Here is a 16,951-nt window from a genome sequence, read left to right on the forward strand (position 1 = left end):
TATTCACTGGGCTGTACTTGTGGCGCCTCTTCGTACATTATATGTTATTTGATATTCATTATTTAACATATTATTTTATTATCGAGTATTATGCTGGCAGTTTTGGCAAACTCACAAATTGCCAGTCTGTGAGAATCGAGCTGTCCGTCGAGAAACCGTGACGAATACTAATAGCCGCCAAGGTGATTCTCACGAGAATCCCCGACGTTGCCATCTGTCAGGTCAAAGTAGTTCGTACATAGACAGCTCTATTGTATTTTTATTTTTTTGAACTTCCAGCTAATAAAGCCACGTTCTTAACCCGTGGGCAGGGCGACCACGCAGTGAAGGTCTCGCAGATACTTATTTTGAAAGCTATATTGTTATTTGTATTGCATGAGACGTTTATGACTTCCATCTAAAACGCATACCTAGATGCACGTCGTTCGGTGTAGCAATTTTTATTCTGCACGGTGCACATTGTCGCTTATGTATTATCAATATATACTGCAAGCATATAACTAATAAAATAATATAATATTTTAATTCACATATTTTCTGTAGATCACAATCGTTCACCACATGGGAAAATCTTTTATGCCACAACTTGAGTAAACAAGTCTTGGTTGTTAACATCTAAAATATCTAATAAAATGTTTAGGGTATCGTTGGACACTATTACAATATATTCAATTTATCCCATACAGCAATTAAAAACATTTTATTTTATTTTGATACCGTTAAACGTCGTAATGGTCTCTTGGAAAATAGTTTTTAATTTATTTAGAAATATTTTTTATCTCAAGAGGAAGTCATAATCCCATTTTTTAAAGAGTTAGCCGTTAGATGTATGCGATTTGTTGAAAAATTTAAAGGTTAAACTAATTTTTTTTAGTACCTAGTTAATTTATTTTTTATACTATCACAGAATCCTTAGCAGCGATTAAAAAAAAATTATCTAAACATATCTACGCCTATTCTCTATTACTGTCTAAATAATGATGATGGAATTTTTTTTAGATATTTAAAATAATGACAACTTTATCTAGGTTTTCTCGTCGGCTTTTTTTTTAAATTATTAACCCAAAATTTACTATTTACATTTTAAAATTGTTTTCTCTTTTTAAGTGCTTGTATTTAAATTTCTAAAAAAAAAAATCAACAAGAGAACCTGTTTTTCTATGACTATTTGCTTTGACCTACACGCTTTTCCATAAAAACGTCTTGGCGGTTATTTTTAAAGGGTATGACGTCCTCATGAAAGGTCAAACAATGTCGGAAGAAACGGCAGTTGGTCAAACGGGTTTGAAATATTTTTCAAACAAAGCATATTGTTAAGTCGTTGATGCGATGACCTCAAACTGCATAATAGTTTCCATGAAAGGCCACTAATCAAAACTAGATACTTTCCTTAAATATACCTTATTTAATTAATTTATGGCTGTTAATTAAATTATACTGTATCAATAATCGTCGATTAGTTCATGACTGCTGATTTTCGGTTTACCTATACCGGAAATGAAAAGATATATTATTTTTAACAAGACACTTTTTCGATTTATATTGTAAATTTGTCTTGCGATAATTATGATAGTAGCGAAAATTAATTTAGTTAAATTGTATAGTACCGCGGTCTATTACCACGTATTCCTTATTGTGTTTTATATTGTTATTTTATGGTACACAATGTAAAATTTTACTTTGAAATATACAATAATTAAATCAGTTACATAACTAAAAACGTACCTAATTAATATTTCAATATTACGTAATTGTACTGTCTATTAAAATTGTTTTAAATATTTAATTATTCTCTTAGCTAAAAGATGTATTAAATTTTGTCATTAAATTACAATTTATGCAGTTTTATAGTTTAAAAATAAATTACTGTTACTTAGTAACTTTAACATTAAAACTCTTTTATATTTTTTCATTTGTAATTGAAAAATTAACCATAAATAAAAGATACACAATTTTCTTATTACAAGATCAATCAATTGTTTATTTTTAATAAAGGCATCGACAATTAATAACAATGGATACATTTATTATTATAATAATAGTTTATTATCTTCTAAATATACATTATTATATTTATCGCATTAACGACTAGTAGCCGTTTTACATTTTGAACCGACGCTCGAGACACATAATACAGATTTATGATTATCTCAACATATTATAATATATTATTATAGAATTAATACAAAACTATCATAATATGGTACAAAACATACATTTAACAAAGGAAAAAATAATGTAAAAAAAAGAAAACTTTAAACAACGAATAGGTAGATACTGTAGGAAAAACAGAAAAAATATTGTCTGTGTACCGGCTTAGAGAAAACAAGTACTCGATATTTGTTTACGATTCAGATGCGACGGTTGTGTCCGGTACATATGGCAAGGTCACACACTTAACTTGCACGGTCAAACACCTGGTGGTAACCGTGTTATAAGAAAACGCTGAGAGAAAATCCGTCATTTGTGAGTAGAAGGCTAAAAATTGATTAAATTAATCATTAACTTTGATCTTAAAGGGTCGACCACTGATCCAAAAACATGAACGTAAAACATAAAAATATAATTTTATCATTTGGGAAATTACAACATGCTTTAAATTATTTAAATCAACAAGATTACACGAAATTATTTTTATTAAAAAAATACTTTCAAATAAAATGTTAAAAAACAATTGACAAAATATTTAGTCGAAACATTTAAGGAGGAAATGACGAGTAAGACTTCTTGTTTATAGAATGTTTTGTACAAAATGTAGGGATATTTTTTTGAAACGTTAAATCATAGGCCAAAAATAATTTTTAAACATTTAATTCCGTTTTGTCGACATTTCAATAATTAAATGTTTAAAAATAAGTTTTAGTTAATTTTTTTTAATAAGCAGTTTCCTGAGTTTTGCGGATAACAATATATTATTTTGGAATCGAATAGACCGTCTTAGACCCCAAATCCAGATATATAATATTGCGGTGTCTACTTACAAAAAAAAAAACAAACAAATTTATCACCACAAGTCGTGGTCGGAATACAACGGTCTGTGGAAGGGCAAAGAAGGGAACGACGGGAACGATGATGATTTGTGCACATCGACCGGATAGGGATGCGGCACCGGTATGCCCACGTGCTTGACCACCGGATAGGGATAAGCATGGTGTACGTGCACGGGATAAGGTCGGTCAACGGGCACGGGTATGTGTTTCTCGACGGTCACTGGATACGGTTTGGGAACGGCCACCGGATACGGTCGGGGCACTTCGACCGGATACGGAGCGGCCACGGGATAGGGCACGTGCTTCTCGACGGTCACGGGGTACGGCTGAGGTACCGGCACGCTTTTGGTAATCGTCGTGGCCGTGTGGATATGAGTGGGATAATGATGCTTGTGGATGTGCGGAAAGTGTCCGGAGTATCCACCGATGGCGCTGCCCAGCCCGTATCCGCCCAGCGTACCGTAACCCTGGTCGTGGTGATCGTTGAAACCGAAACCGAAGTCCCACAGGCCGCGTTTCCCGACCTTCTTGTCGTCCGCGCTTTTGTTTTCGGTCGCGGGTTTTTCTGAAGTCTCTTCGCACATGACCGACGACAGCGAGGCCAAAAACAAACAAACCGCCTGCAACAGAAAGTGGTTATACTTAAAACAATGTAAAAAAAAGTATTAACGATATTGGTTAAGTCTATAGATCGAAAATCCAAACAATTAAAATATTGACAAACGCGTTTTCAATATTTATCAAAATATATAACAGTGATGTTTAGGCGTGAAATTTAACGTCTAAAAAATTGTATTTATAAAGTATCGTTTAAATATTCAACATATTTTCATAACGTTTGTATTTGAAAATAACATGTTTGACAATATTTTTAAAATATTTAAATTCTTTTGCAGTTTGTGAGCAGATAATTGATAACGATATATTTTTTTCCATAAGAACAATTTGCAAGTAATTTACAATAATTACTAACGCTGTTGTGTATGAAGACCGCATACGGCAAAGCACGTAAATTGCCTATACAATACGCCGCCTTAGAGACTATTATGGTATTAAGAGTATAATAATCATGTACCTATCCTTGTCACGATTTCTTTTTGGTTTTTTTCTTGTTGATCTTAACACAAATCATATTTGTACTACTCAATTTTTTTTGAAAAATAAGCTTCATAGTTTTATAGTTTCCTTTGTCTAATATATTTTTTGACATTCACACACAGACTTTGTCATATCGTATAAGTAAAAATCGTCACTTTAAACATTCAAATTACTATTATAATATATTCTATTTGATTTGATTAAAAAATACATTTTTATAAAAGCTGAAATAAGTTCGTACAAACGTTTCTTATAAGATTTTCATACTTCATATGAATTTGCTGAACATTTTGACTGGTTTTTAAAGTTATTTAAGTTTAAAGCGAAAAGAAGAGTGAAGTGTATAGTATTATTTGTATTAGTTAACCTCACTCCCCTCCCGTTCTGAATTTTAAACTCTAATAACTTTAAAAGTAATTACTCGAATATGGTTATCGAACAGTCATCATTTTCAACAAATTATTCTCATTTTAAGAATTTAATTCTAATTTAATAATATTAACTATATATATATATATATATATATTGAATTTAATAATATATACTCCCGTTTTACAAGATGAAGGAACTCTGAAAAATACTAGAAATCCAAATACTTGGTAATTTTATAATATTGTACAATAACAAATAAAAATGTATTCAAAAAGAAAAACTACAAAATTGAAACTATTTTTTGAGAAAATGAATTTCTTACGTTAACTGGATTTCCCGGTAAATATTTTAACAATGTTTTATAAATATATTTTTAAAACCACGAATCTCTGGTAGAAAAATATGTTCAGTCTGTTAAACCCAATTAAAGGATGTTTGAACTTCGAATTTTTTAAAAACTTTTGCTTAAATATTGTGAAAACTTGTTTTTGCTAGCAATATCTTAAAAACTATTACATATTCGAATGCCTACTTTGTAGGCTTCTTGTACATACGATATTATTACATGACAATATTATAAATAATATTACTCATTACATAATATAGTTCGCTTTATTATTTTCGAAATTCAAACATTTAAAAATAATTTGTTTACATTTAACGGGAAACCAATATTGATCGCTGAAAAAATTACAAACATGATCCTACATGTATAGTGTGTTGTATTAATATTAGCTTTAAATCACTTCCATACACAATGTATGAAATCTACGAAATCTATTTTACTTAGAAAACGTGTGAATATTTTTGCCCTACGTGGTTCGAATAGTACCCACCTCATTTTTCGTATAATATCTAACGATATTACCGAAGGTTTTCTGTTTTCACAACAACGGTATTGGGCCATAACTCGCTCATACAAGACGACATATAATATAATACACCTACTATTATTTAATGCCATTATTATAATCACCGAATTTGGTTTTTATTTCATATATTTTACAAGCATAGTAGTGTATAATATATATTATATAGTAGTGTCAACGGTACGGCGGGCTACCCAATGGTTGTGCAGAAGTTCCTCAAGACGAAAAACAAAAAAAAAACGCATAATAGCAGTAATATAATATATTAAAATCATTGAAATTCCAAAACGGCACGGTTGACATCACGAGGTGTTAACCTGCATAACATAACAATAATAATAATGTTATTATAATCATTTGTCGTTTGCATAATATAATATTTTTCGTTTGTACAAAATACATATGCGCCGGTCGGTAATGACGCGTGACAGTAGCCGACGATTACCGTTTGGTATAAAGAATTATTATCGTTATTATTATTATTATTTATTGATGGTATTTCGTATCGGTCGCAGACAACGGTACCGGTTTGGGTGCGTTATTATAAAAAAAATAAAAAAACGGCGTGTACGATGTCGATGGAGAAATGGGGCAAATTGCGTGGAATTTTCTTATGTACGGTAAACGCATGCGGCGTGTGTATTGTTAAGTATGTATATACTTATATATATATATATTTATATATTTATACATGTATATACGCCTGTGCGTGCGATATGGGCGCGCGCGATGAATACTAATAAATAAATAATAGTAAAAAATAATTGAATAAAAAACACACACACACCGCGGTCCGAGTTGTGCAACCGTCGTTTCCTGGCGCAACACGGTGGAAACCGCGCCGGACGCAACCCTTTTCTAGTGTCAAGTGTGACCGAAGCGCCAAGGCTAATCATATTTCATATTAATAAGTAGTTTGAGAAATTATCTTGGTGCCGACGATAATTGAACGTAACACGATCTAGGCCTAAGGACAGACGAAGAACGAGAAACGTTAAACAACGGTCGATCACCACAATAATATGTAAAAAAAATGCATTGTGAATTGAACGGCTATTGTTGTTAATAATGAGAGATGAGCCCGATGGCTGGTGTTGGTATGGTTTTTATCTCAACCGACATTATCGAGCCGGAATCGTTGTCTCTTATACTGATAGACCATAGGAAAATGACAAAAATTGTAATTTTTATATTGTTATTCAGAAAACATCAGGTAATGCTTTATATTATCTATATTTCTTTATAACCTAGTAATTTCACACATCGATATCGTATCTATTCAGATATGTTTTATTAAATAAATTCCGTGGCTAGTGTCTAAATTAACCTAAATACTCAACACTATTAAAAATCCTAATCTATTTATTTTTAAAAACAATTTTTTTTTAACAAAATACATGACTTAACAAAAAACTTGAACATGTTCTTTTAAATTTAAGTTTTAAGGTGATACTTACTTTATTTTTTTACTTTTCGCAGTTTTAGATAAATCTCCACTAAACGTGATTAAGATAAATACAAATAACGTTAATTTTAAGTACTCGAAAATAGTATAAAAATGTTAAAGATCCTATTATTTTATCATGCATTATTTAATTTCTAGAATTTTTTTTAAAGTAGGTTTAACCAGGTTTTATACTTTAAGCCCGGCAATTATAATATATTTTAATATAAGTAGATTTTAAAAAAAAATTGTTGACTTTTATAAGAGTTTTAAACAAAAATTTAAAATATGTTTTTAATGTGTTGACAACAATTTTTTAAATATTTGAACAATTAGTTTTTGGCCAGTCATTATACATTTTAAAAATATATTCTTTTAAAAAGATGCTAAAATATTATGTAAATAATATTACTTTAATTCCAACAATTGAATAATTATTTCTTATGAGATTTAATAAACACGGAAAAATGAACCAATAACATTTTGTAAACGATAATATATTATTTCTATAACTGTATTACTATGTTTTCTGGATTAAAAATATTATTATATTATTATCAATACCTTAGCGTTAAAATATTTACTATATTTTAAGAAAACGTTTTTAAACGTTATTTTGGAGGTACTATTTACACAACATTTTGATACGTTTAACCACTGATGAAAAACTACTATTAGACTATGTTTAGTTTTTTAGTCTGTTAGCGTTAGTTATGTTGAGATATTATTTGGTGGCCGTATCAAGTAGGTGAAATCAATAAGATTGAATCGATCAATACAAAGGCGTTCTTTACGATCTTATCTTATGAACTCAAACAAACTATAGGCGCCTTGTCTGGTAAAGCAACAGCAGATTTCGTTGTAGGTTCGCCTTCGTTAAAGAGAAACTGTCGTGAATGTGTGTTTAGATTTATGATTTTGGTGATAATGAACTTATTTTAGAAATTTGTCCTTATTCCCTTTTAGGAGTCAAAATTTACATACCTATTTTGTGTTTAATAATTGTTGAACTCCAAAAATACTAATTCCCCGTTTTAGGATTTAATGCATTATATATTATACTAAAGTAACAAACAAAAAAAAAAATACTTTCCTTGTGTGAAAGTCGAGATTCGTCGTACTTAGTAAGAATCGTTTACTTTAATCATTTATTTTTAAGATCTAAAGATTAAAGACTTTGCTCATAAACAATATCACGTTTGCCATTATAGCGATTCACGAGATTTATATAAAAAAAAAAAAACCTATAATGTTTTCGTCAATGGTGGCAGTACCTAGATGAACTGTTTTTATATAATACCAATAAAAAAAACAGAAAGTAGACTTGTTCACAGCACGTACAATACACGTCTCGTAATTCGAATATATTAAATTAAATTGTCCAAATGATATGATTATACCCATCGAATTTTCTCTAAAAGAAAAACGATTGTTGTTCACCGTGTAACACATGTCGGCGGCGACACTGTGCGGAATACATAATAATATTATATTTTACATTATGTATGCCGTCAAGTGAATTTGGTTTTACAATTACTACACAGTCCGATTATAATATATAATATATACACAATTTTTTAAGTCACCCCATATAAGCAGAGATTTGAAAATGATAATACGCTTAAAAATTACTAAAAAAAAAAAAAAAGATATATTAATTTAACAATGACATTTTAAAAACGCGAGTTTACAATAATACATTTTAATACAGACAGACAGTGTTTCTATCCTGCCATACATTAAAATAGGAATAACATTTTTGTATTGTTCGAGATTCAGATTTGGTGCTGGTAGTGTTAGCTTACAGTTTATTTCCCAAAAAAAAACCTATGTATGTGCATTCAATTTAAATCATAAAAACAAAAATTATTAATTGAACATTTGTGTTCACTTCATATTCATGGAAATCGTTAAATCATTATGCCTCTGCGAGATGACTAACTTTTGTACTAATATAATATATATAACATATCATATTAAACGGTTGTTTGCAAGTATTGTGTCAATATCATCATCCGGATAGAGAAGGGAATTGAACAAACAATTAATAATTATTTAATAGGTAATAATAACGGCAGAGAAACGACTGTTTATTGGCGAGCTGCCCAAGAAAAAATATATTTCATAATAAAACTATCGAACACAATATCAATACAATAGTAATAAATATTTCAAAAGTCATAACAATAGTTTTACAAAGCCATTTTTATTTTATTTTATTCGCTAAATAGTTCTGGATTAACTCTTTAAATAATGGCGCCAAATCTAGATCACACAAAACAAACAATTTTATTTATATCAATAGAGATCAGATTTGGCTGGCTGACCACATTTCTGTGTGTGATAAGAATGCACTAACAGATTTTATTTATAACAAATTATAAATCGTATTGAATAAAAGTTTGATTTTAAATAATTAAGTTAAATTTTTTTTTAAACTTAAATGTTATTTCCATTATTATTATTATTTGAATTTTTAATGAATTGCAAATTATTTTAATAATGCAAAGGTTTGTCTAAAACCAAAATATTTTTAGCTTTAAGACCAAGTTATTTTAATAGAGTTATACATTTAATTAAAGTAAAGGCAATAGTTTTGAATATTTCTAAAACCCGTTTGAAACTACCCCGTATGCTTACAAACTTTTCCCAATCTTGTAATTCTTATAAACTTTTTGTTAATCAATCGTTAATTTATTTTGATCCGGTTCAACTATGACAAAATAAAAATATTATGTATCTATTATAAATAAGTAAAATTATTTATTCGATTTTCATGTGGATTTGGATTTTTTTATTTATTGCATAATTGTCTTATATTATTTTTAATTGAAAGCTAAATAAAAACGAAATGGCCTTTTATCTTATGTGCTTTATGAATAAAAATATCCTTTGATTATCAAGCTTAATTAATTGTATATAAAATAAAACAAATTGACTGTTTTGTTTATTTTATTGTTTAGAATTTATAACACAAGAAAAAACTATTGTATTTTGTTATTAAACAATGAATATTTTTGTAATTTTTAATAATATCCAGAAAAAAGTAGTAAAATATTTGAAATTGAAATATTTTAAAAGAAAATATCTAGTAAACATTTATATTAATAAAACTATTTAGTAGTCATTTTATAAATTAGGTACTCAAAACACTTAAAATATAGTTTAAACTCATTAATGTATTTACCAGTTCCCTAGGATGGCAACTCTTGTCTCTAGTAGAACAAGAGTTATCCAACCGACCTAAAGATCGTACAAAAAAACGTATATTTTAAACTTTCAAATAAAACAACTGTTCTAAAAAATTTGTTTCACAACATTTTGGGATTATTAAAAAAATGTGTCTGATTAATTAAAAAATAATTATAAAATGTATAAATATTTTAATTGGTTTTTAAATGATTGGTAAATAATGAACCCGGCATTGAATTTGAAATTGTTGAAATTTTAGGATTATTTTAAATATCTACTTTATAAAAACAATCACACCAATCGTTTACTAACGATACTCTATTAAAAATTAACGCTAATGTTTACCAATATAGTTACATGAATAATAATAATTACACGAATATAACAAAGGCAAATTGTACTTATTAAAAAAAAAATGTTATCTGTATCATTTTTTACGAGTGCGATGAATATTATCCGCATATAACCTAAGTTTTTGTTAGTATTTTAGCGATTTCGCGTATTGACTTACCACGTTCTTCATATTTTGCTTAGTCGATTAAAAACTAAAAATTAAATAAAAACACAGCACAAAAAAAAACAAGTTAAATAGTAAAAACGATAATAGTTTAAAAAAAAGAATAATAAAAAAATACAACCCTTGGTCGGTCGAACAACGTGTGACGCGCGGTCGACAGACTTATATATAAAAACAGTTCGAGTAGCTGACAATCCCACCACCACCGCCTTATTATAGCAGATACATGTCCGTATCACAGTCCAGTATAGGTACATGAACACTATGTATCCCACTTGTTGAATTAATGATCTAACCTTCTATTCGTTATAGATCTATCGATACATTTCTACAATAATAATATTATGTTGTCTTACACGCGATGACCGTCACGCCATCGTGTCCGTTTTCGACGCGCAATTAAAATAGGTTTAGGTGATTTTGCAATTATTAGATTTATTTTGTAAATAACGCACTTGCGTTACACGCCGTGGTACTTGGTATTATTAGACAGAAAAATATACATGTTCATCCAACTAAAATTATGATTAATATAGGGACACAACAAATTTCTAGCTAGGATAGCTAAATAAATAGTTGTGCCAGCTACATTTTTATTTATAGTAACTATAAGTTTAGTTGGGCCAACTAAGTCCAACCACAATTTTACAAACTATGTATTTTTAAATTTTATATTATTTAGAAGTTTTAGAACTAGTCTGATAATGTTTGTGTAAAACAGTTATTGTCTTAAGTAAATGTATAGTTAAACATTTTGGGTGAAACATGTTTTAGTTCATATCTATAAATATAATAATTAGTATTACTAAATAGGTACTCGTAGTTAGTATAAGTATTAATTGTAAAACTATTTCATAGTTTTACGATTTCATTTACTTGGTTTCGAGAGTTTCTTTATAACAAAATTATGCAATTTCAATTGCAATGGATATTTATAGAAAAATTCTAATGATAAATCATTATCGGTAGTAAATTTGTTCATCCGGTTATACTTCAGCCTTTATAAACAATGTTTTTCCTAACAATAATCGCCTTTGATTTTTATGTAGGTACAGCTTTCTGTAAAAATGCATAGATCATAGTATCCCTTTGATGACATTGCAAGGGACAATAATTTAGATGTTGTTTTAATAATTATTAACAGTACGGAAGTATTACGCATACTTTCAGTTTGCTTACATTTTCGTTAAAAAAACTACCTTGCGTTAAAGTTCCCAGTGCAAGTTTGTTATAATAAATCCTTCCAAACCATCCCCCTAACCGTTTCTATTGTCTATTTATCAGTTAACCTAACCTACCTAACCTAACCTAACCTAGCCTAACCATATGGGTTCTAAAAATGTTTATGTACATGTTTTGGTTCTGGTTATAGTTAGCACTGGTTGTTTTTAATAAATGCTTAATACGTTAATTTTCACCTGTTCTATATTATGTATTATCAATGTGAATTAGTCAAGTTGTAATGATTTTAATGTGAAAAAACGTATTTTAATTACAAACAGGTTATTTTATTATTTTTTTAATAGAAGTTTACGATTTTATGGTTTAAGATTTTTGTAGAAAACCGGGTAACAATCTTGGATGGTTTTTTTTTTTTTTTTGGTTTAAAGTTCCAACCCCTGCGTGTATTAGATAATAATCAATATTAATTTGTCTTATGGGTTTTTCGCTAAATATTTCCCATTTAGTATAAACATTTTTATCATACGTATAATATTATGATATTTTAACTGTTTTGAATTTATTTTTTTGGCACCTATAAAATGGATGGAAAAATGTAAAAATCTGACCAATACAACAATTAAATAAATAACTATAATGTTATGACGTAGTGTTGCAATACGTCAACAAAAATCCTAAGTCAATGATTTTGTTTTGAAATACAACCGACAATCAATTGTTGCACAACTTTTTGCATTTTTTTACTGAACATAATAATAATGATATAATTATTGTTGTTATACCCGTTTGCTTTGAGATCTCCAGTGTACCTACAGTCGGTCACGGTCTTAATATGCCACTGTGTGTCACTGCGACCAAATCCTAGAATACACTGTGTAATGAATATAATAACATAATATTCGTATAACGCGTTACTGAATGTTTGAAATAGAATACTTAGGGGTAATATGTGTGGCACCAAATTTGAAAATCGTGACCTCCCGAACTGGGTCCTAGATATAATTGTATATTTATAATCGCCACGCCGTCCTTGCCACGAATATAATCACACAAGAAATGTAAAAGCAAATCATAGACTCAAATATAATTGACTCCTTGGACGGCTCACTGACATACACATTGAAGTGTTCACATCAGTTGAGCCAAGTAATTATGGAAATTAATAATAAATAAACAGTACTATAAAAATCGTACCTGTTTTTGTACACCCGCAAATATATCCAAATGGAAGTGAAGAACAAGAAAATAAGACATCTCGTTGAAAATTAGAGCAGGGCCGGATATAATACAATGTCTTCTCATATCTAATTGTACTTAGTACATACTTTCAAAAACGTTATTATTATTATACATCTTAACTTTTGTCTGTTAACAATATTACCCAGTGTGTATGTATTGAAACTTGACATGGTTCATGAAAATAACCATTGACAACGCTACTTCTTGCGGCTCGTTATTCAAATTAAATTCAATAAACGGTTAAATCTTATTTGTTAGTCAATTTTTTACTTAAAAAATGTTGAAACGGTAAAAACACAAATGAGTTTGTTTCTAGTTTTTAAATTGTCACTCAAACTTGCATAATGTACATAACATATTATGTATGTTGGTATCCTTTACTCCCATTGTATTTACTTGTTTTATTTTCTGTGATTAGTTATTATATCAAGACTTGGAAGTTGGAATAATAACAAGATCCATCCTTATAGTAATATAATATATAGGTCAAAAAGGGTATAAATAATAATATATGGTATAAAAGTATTAATCGTTGTAAGGTTTTCACTTTCGACGAACGATTTCTGTCTTTCAAAAGGACTATAGAATTTTCAAAAAATACTCGAGCCACTTCTTGTGGAAGTTCCGACCATAGTATCGTCAATTATTTAATTTGGGTTAACCAATGTTTTTTTTTCAATATCAGAATCCAAAACAGTAGGCGTAATGTCCCAGTTATAATTTATGGATGTGATGCAAACGATAACAACACAATTACATAGTCATTTTCACTTTCATGCTAGATTCTTCCGGTTTATGTGAAAATTAAGTCGCGCCTGCTTTGGCACATACTTACAATATCTTCGCCGTTAGGTCCTGATTATGGATTCACCAAGGCGCTCTGTCCTTGTGACATAATACTTATTTTCGTCGCGCTTCTTCCAACAATTGGATTCATTTTTCATTCACGGCCCGTCCCCGCAAAACTTTCCAGTTCGAAAAACCTAAACAAGTGAAAGCAATCGATGGGATATAAAACTGAAATTACTTTGGTCATGACAATCATTCGTTTAGTTCGTTTACAGGTCCAAACAACAACAACAATAGAACACGGTGTCATGGAGTCCTTTGCCGTAAGTAAAGATATTATTTTAATTTTTTTCTAATCATTTTAAAATATCAATTTCCGAAAACAAACCCTTATAGTGCTTTCAATATAACGTACAACACTCAACGGTACATAATATAATAAAAATAGTAATATATTAATATACGGGTTTTTTTCAAACAGCCTACAAAGTTGTTGAAAACTTACAAAACAAAATTCGAAATTTTACAATTTACTTTTAAGTTAAAAAAAAAAAAACTACAAACTCGACATTAGTTTTGAGATCACTTCTAAATTTAACAACCAAACACTCTTTTTAAAATAGATCGTAGAAAATCATTGAAATCTAAAAATACTATAAGTTGTTTTTTTTTATAACTTTAGGGGCAATTTAAAAAACTAGACATGCAGTTCTGATTTAGTGAAAACAACTAAATGTATATTGGTTTTTGTTCCATTATTATGTTTTACTATGTTGTATCTCCTCGGTCCACCACTTAAATAGTTAAATTTTTCTAAGTACAGTAATTAAGATTGCACTAGTTAAAAAACATGTTTTCGTTTACCTACATTTCGCAGTTATGCTTAGCGCGCTTAGGCTATATTTTATTTATCGATAAGCCAATGTTGTCTACATTTATTGTAGTAAGCGACACTTACGTCCTTTTACTGTTGATTTCAGCTTTTACATTTTTTTGGCTCTTAAATCCAGTGTGAAATTATATTGATACTATAATAGCAGAGTTGGATAAAATTTAACTAATTAAAGAAAATACAGCTAAAAAGGCTAAGCGAATAACGTACAAAATAAAAAATAAAAATAGATAATGTTTTATTCGAATAAAAATATTATTTTAATACAATTACTTAACTTAAAAATTCAAACAAACTTACAACAAATGTTTGAAAATCTATTTTCTTGTCAAAGAATAGGTAGATTATCTATGCATTTCGATTTTTGGTATTATGGTTGTGTCAGCACTCAGCATGCCATTTCGTTTACATTTAGAACAAAAGTCGTCTCTAACTCCAAAATAGTACTTACGTCCTAAAAGGACATTAGTAGCGTCGATTTTATTTGATTTACATATGTGTTTTAACTAGTGTACAGTAGTAGTAATTGTATTTAAACATAATGTTACTTTTGTTTCAGGTGTACGTTTTGCTAGCGTTGGCTATCAGCTCATCGATAAAGTGCGAAAACGCATCTTCCGAAAAACAGGCTTCCAGGAGGAGCATAGGCGAATACCACGACCACTTTGATCACCACGACCACTTTGATCACCACGGTCACCACGATCACATTGGCCAATACGCGCATTTCCACAGCCACTACCCGGCGTCCTACGCGAGCCACTACGCTCCTTACCACGCGCACAGCTACCTCGGCCATCACCATCACCATCCGGTTGTCTACCAGTCGGTCGTGCACGCCATCCCTACAGCCACCACAGTGGTCCATAAACATGTGCCAGTACCAGTACCACACCCTGTACCCGTGCCTGTGGTTCGGCCCGTGCCAGTTGAGGTGCCCCGTCCGTACCCCGTGCCCGTTAACCGGCCGTACCCCGTGCACGTCATAAAGCCAGTGCCGGTGCCCGTGGCCCAGCCGTATCCCGTCACCGTGTACAAACCGTACCCGGTACCGGTGTACCGGCCGTTGCCTGTGGCAGTGGCCAAACCTGCCGTACATGTACAATACGCCACCAGAGTGCCAGTACGCGTGCCCTTGAGGTACTACCCTCATGCCCCGAGTTACAGTTACCATGGCCAAGCTGGCATTTACGCTCACCGGCACGCCTATGCTGCGGCTCCGACTCCGGCGTACACTCCAGCTACGGCGTACGCTCCCTCTCCGGCATACGCTCCAGCGCAACCATACCCAGGTCAGTCGGCTTACTTGCAACAGCTGCTGCGTGGAGCGCAAAACGAATACGAAGTGAACGAACCCCAGTCTAACGAAGAAGACTACGCTGCTTTTCAAGGACAACAAGAAGCCAGCCTGGCACTTCACCAGCAACACGGCAACGTAGAACAAGACATCGACTCTAGGTATCCGCCGCTGACCAACGCCAATGAACTGAGTTTGGGAGTGCCAAACACCGACTACTCTAGCACTAAGAAAAAATAGTACCTACTCATAATTCATAACATATGATTGTATTATACCCATAATCATTTGAGTAGGTATAGATCTTTACTCGATTACATATTATTGTGTTATATGAATTACCAAAATTATGATTCCAAAGACTGCGGCGTGTGCACTTGTTATAATATTAATACTCGATACTATACCAACGTGTTGTGTTTGTTAAAATAAAGTTATATGTTAATTAATATGGCTCATATTTTGTATGTATAAACACTTGTTTTATACATAGATTGTTCTATTCACATTTGTCTATCCATCATAATTTCTTTATCCACCCTGACAACTCGTTATCTTTATTATATTTTATAACATCCACCTACTACTTTTTCTTCTTTACTCCTATTCCTTTGTTTTTATCTCTATTACTGCTGATTCCAATTGTTTACTCTTATAATATGGTTTTATGTATGCTAAATACTACACGCTGTTCATCTATTTTCTTTCTTTTTTCTGCTTATTTAATGTTCAACACTCTCTTCTATACGACGTATCATTGTTGGCTTAGTATTTTAACATATATATCATACATAGCACAGCTTATTATATTTGTTGAGTTCATTACATAAGTTTATTTATGTCTATGACTTTAAAATAATACATTTGTGATAATTCATGTGAAGCTATGATGTCGGTAGCAATATTTGTTTACAATCCATCGTGGTTGTCATTATATTAGGTTTTTGGCGATCTTCATTGCATTTTGGATATATTAGTATGCGTTAAACGTTCCTATTAAGTTAATATATACAATGCAAAAATGTTCGCTGTGTTTTCGATGCTGGTGTCGACCGGTATCTCTACGCATG

At 30.7% G+C, this 16,951-nt stretch overlaps 2 protein-coding genes across 2 annotated transcripts; one reads left to right on the forward strand and one right to left on the reverse strand.

Annotated features, from left to right (window-relative positions):
- Positions 1–1,952: 1,952 nt before the first annotated feature.
- On the reverse strand, positions 1,953–10,641 carry LOC126840337 (uncharacterized). The gene is made up of 2 exons (XM_050576001.1): positions 10,477–10,641; positions 1,953–3,610 (listed from the first exon to the last, which is right to left on the reverse strand). Exons 1-2 carry the CDS (start codon positions 10,486–10,488, stop codon positions 3,005–3,007), a joined length of 618 nt encoding a protein of 205 aa, XP_050431958.1. The 5' UTR covers positions 10,489–10,641; the 3' UTR covers positions 1,953–3,004.
- A 3,271-nt stretch (positions 10,642–13,912) lies between these two features.
- On the forward strand, positions 13,913–16,330 carry LOC126840463 (uncharacterized). Its single transcript, XM_050576216.1, has 2 exons — positions 13,913–14,015; positions 15,144–16,330. The coding sequence occupies exons 1-2, from the start codon at positions 13,938–13,940 to the stop codon at positions 16,119–16,121; spliced, it is 1,056 nt and encodes a 351-aa protein (XP_050432173.1). The 5' UTR covers positions 13,913–13,937; the 3' UTR covers positions 16,122–16,330.
- Positions 16,331–16,951: the final 621 nt, after the last annotated feature.

This window comes from Adelges cooleyi, unplaced genomic scaffold (genome assembly GCF_023614345.1).
Source record: "Adelges cooleyi isolate 19-005CV unplaced genomic scaffold, UGA_ACOO_1.1 ACOO_flye_CR_arks_rails_tigmint_CR_PRNA_376, whole genome shotgun sequence".
NCBI classification, from domain to species: domain Eukaryota; kingdom Metazoa; phylum Arthropoda; class Insecta; order Hemiptera; family Adelgidae; genus Adelges; species Adelges cooleyi.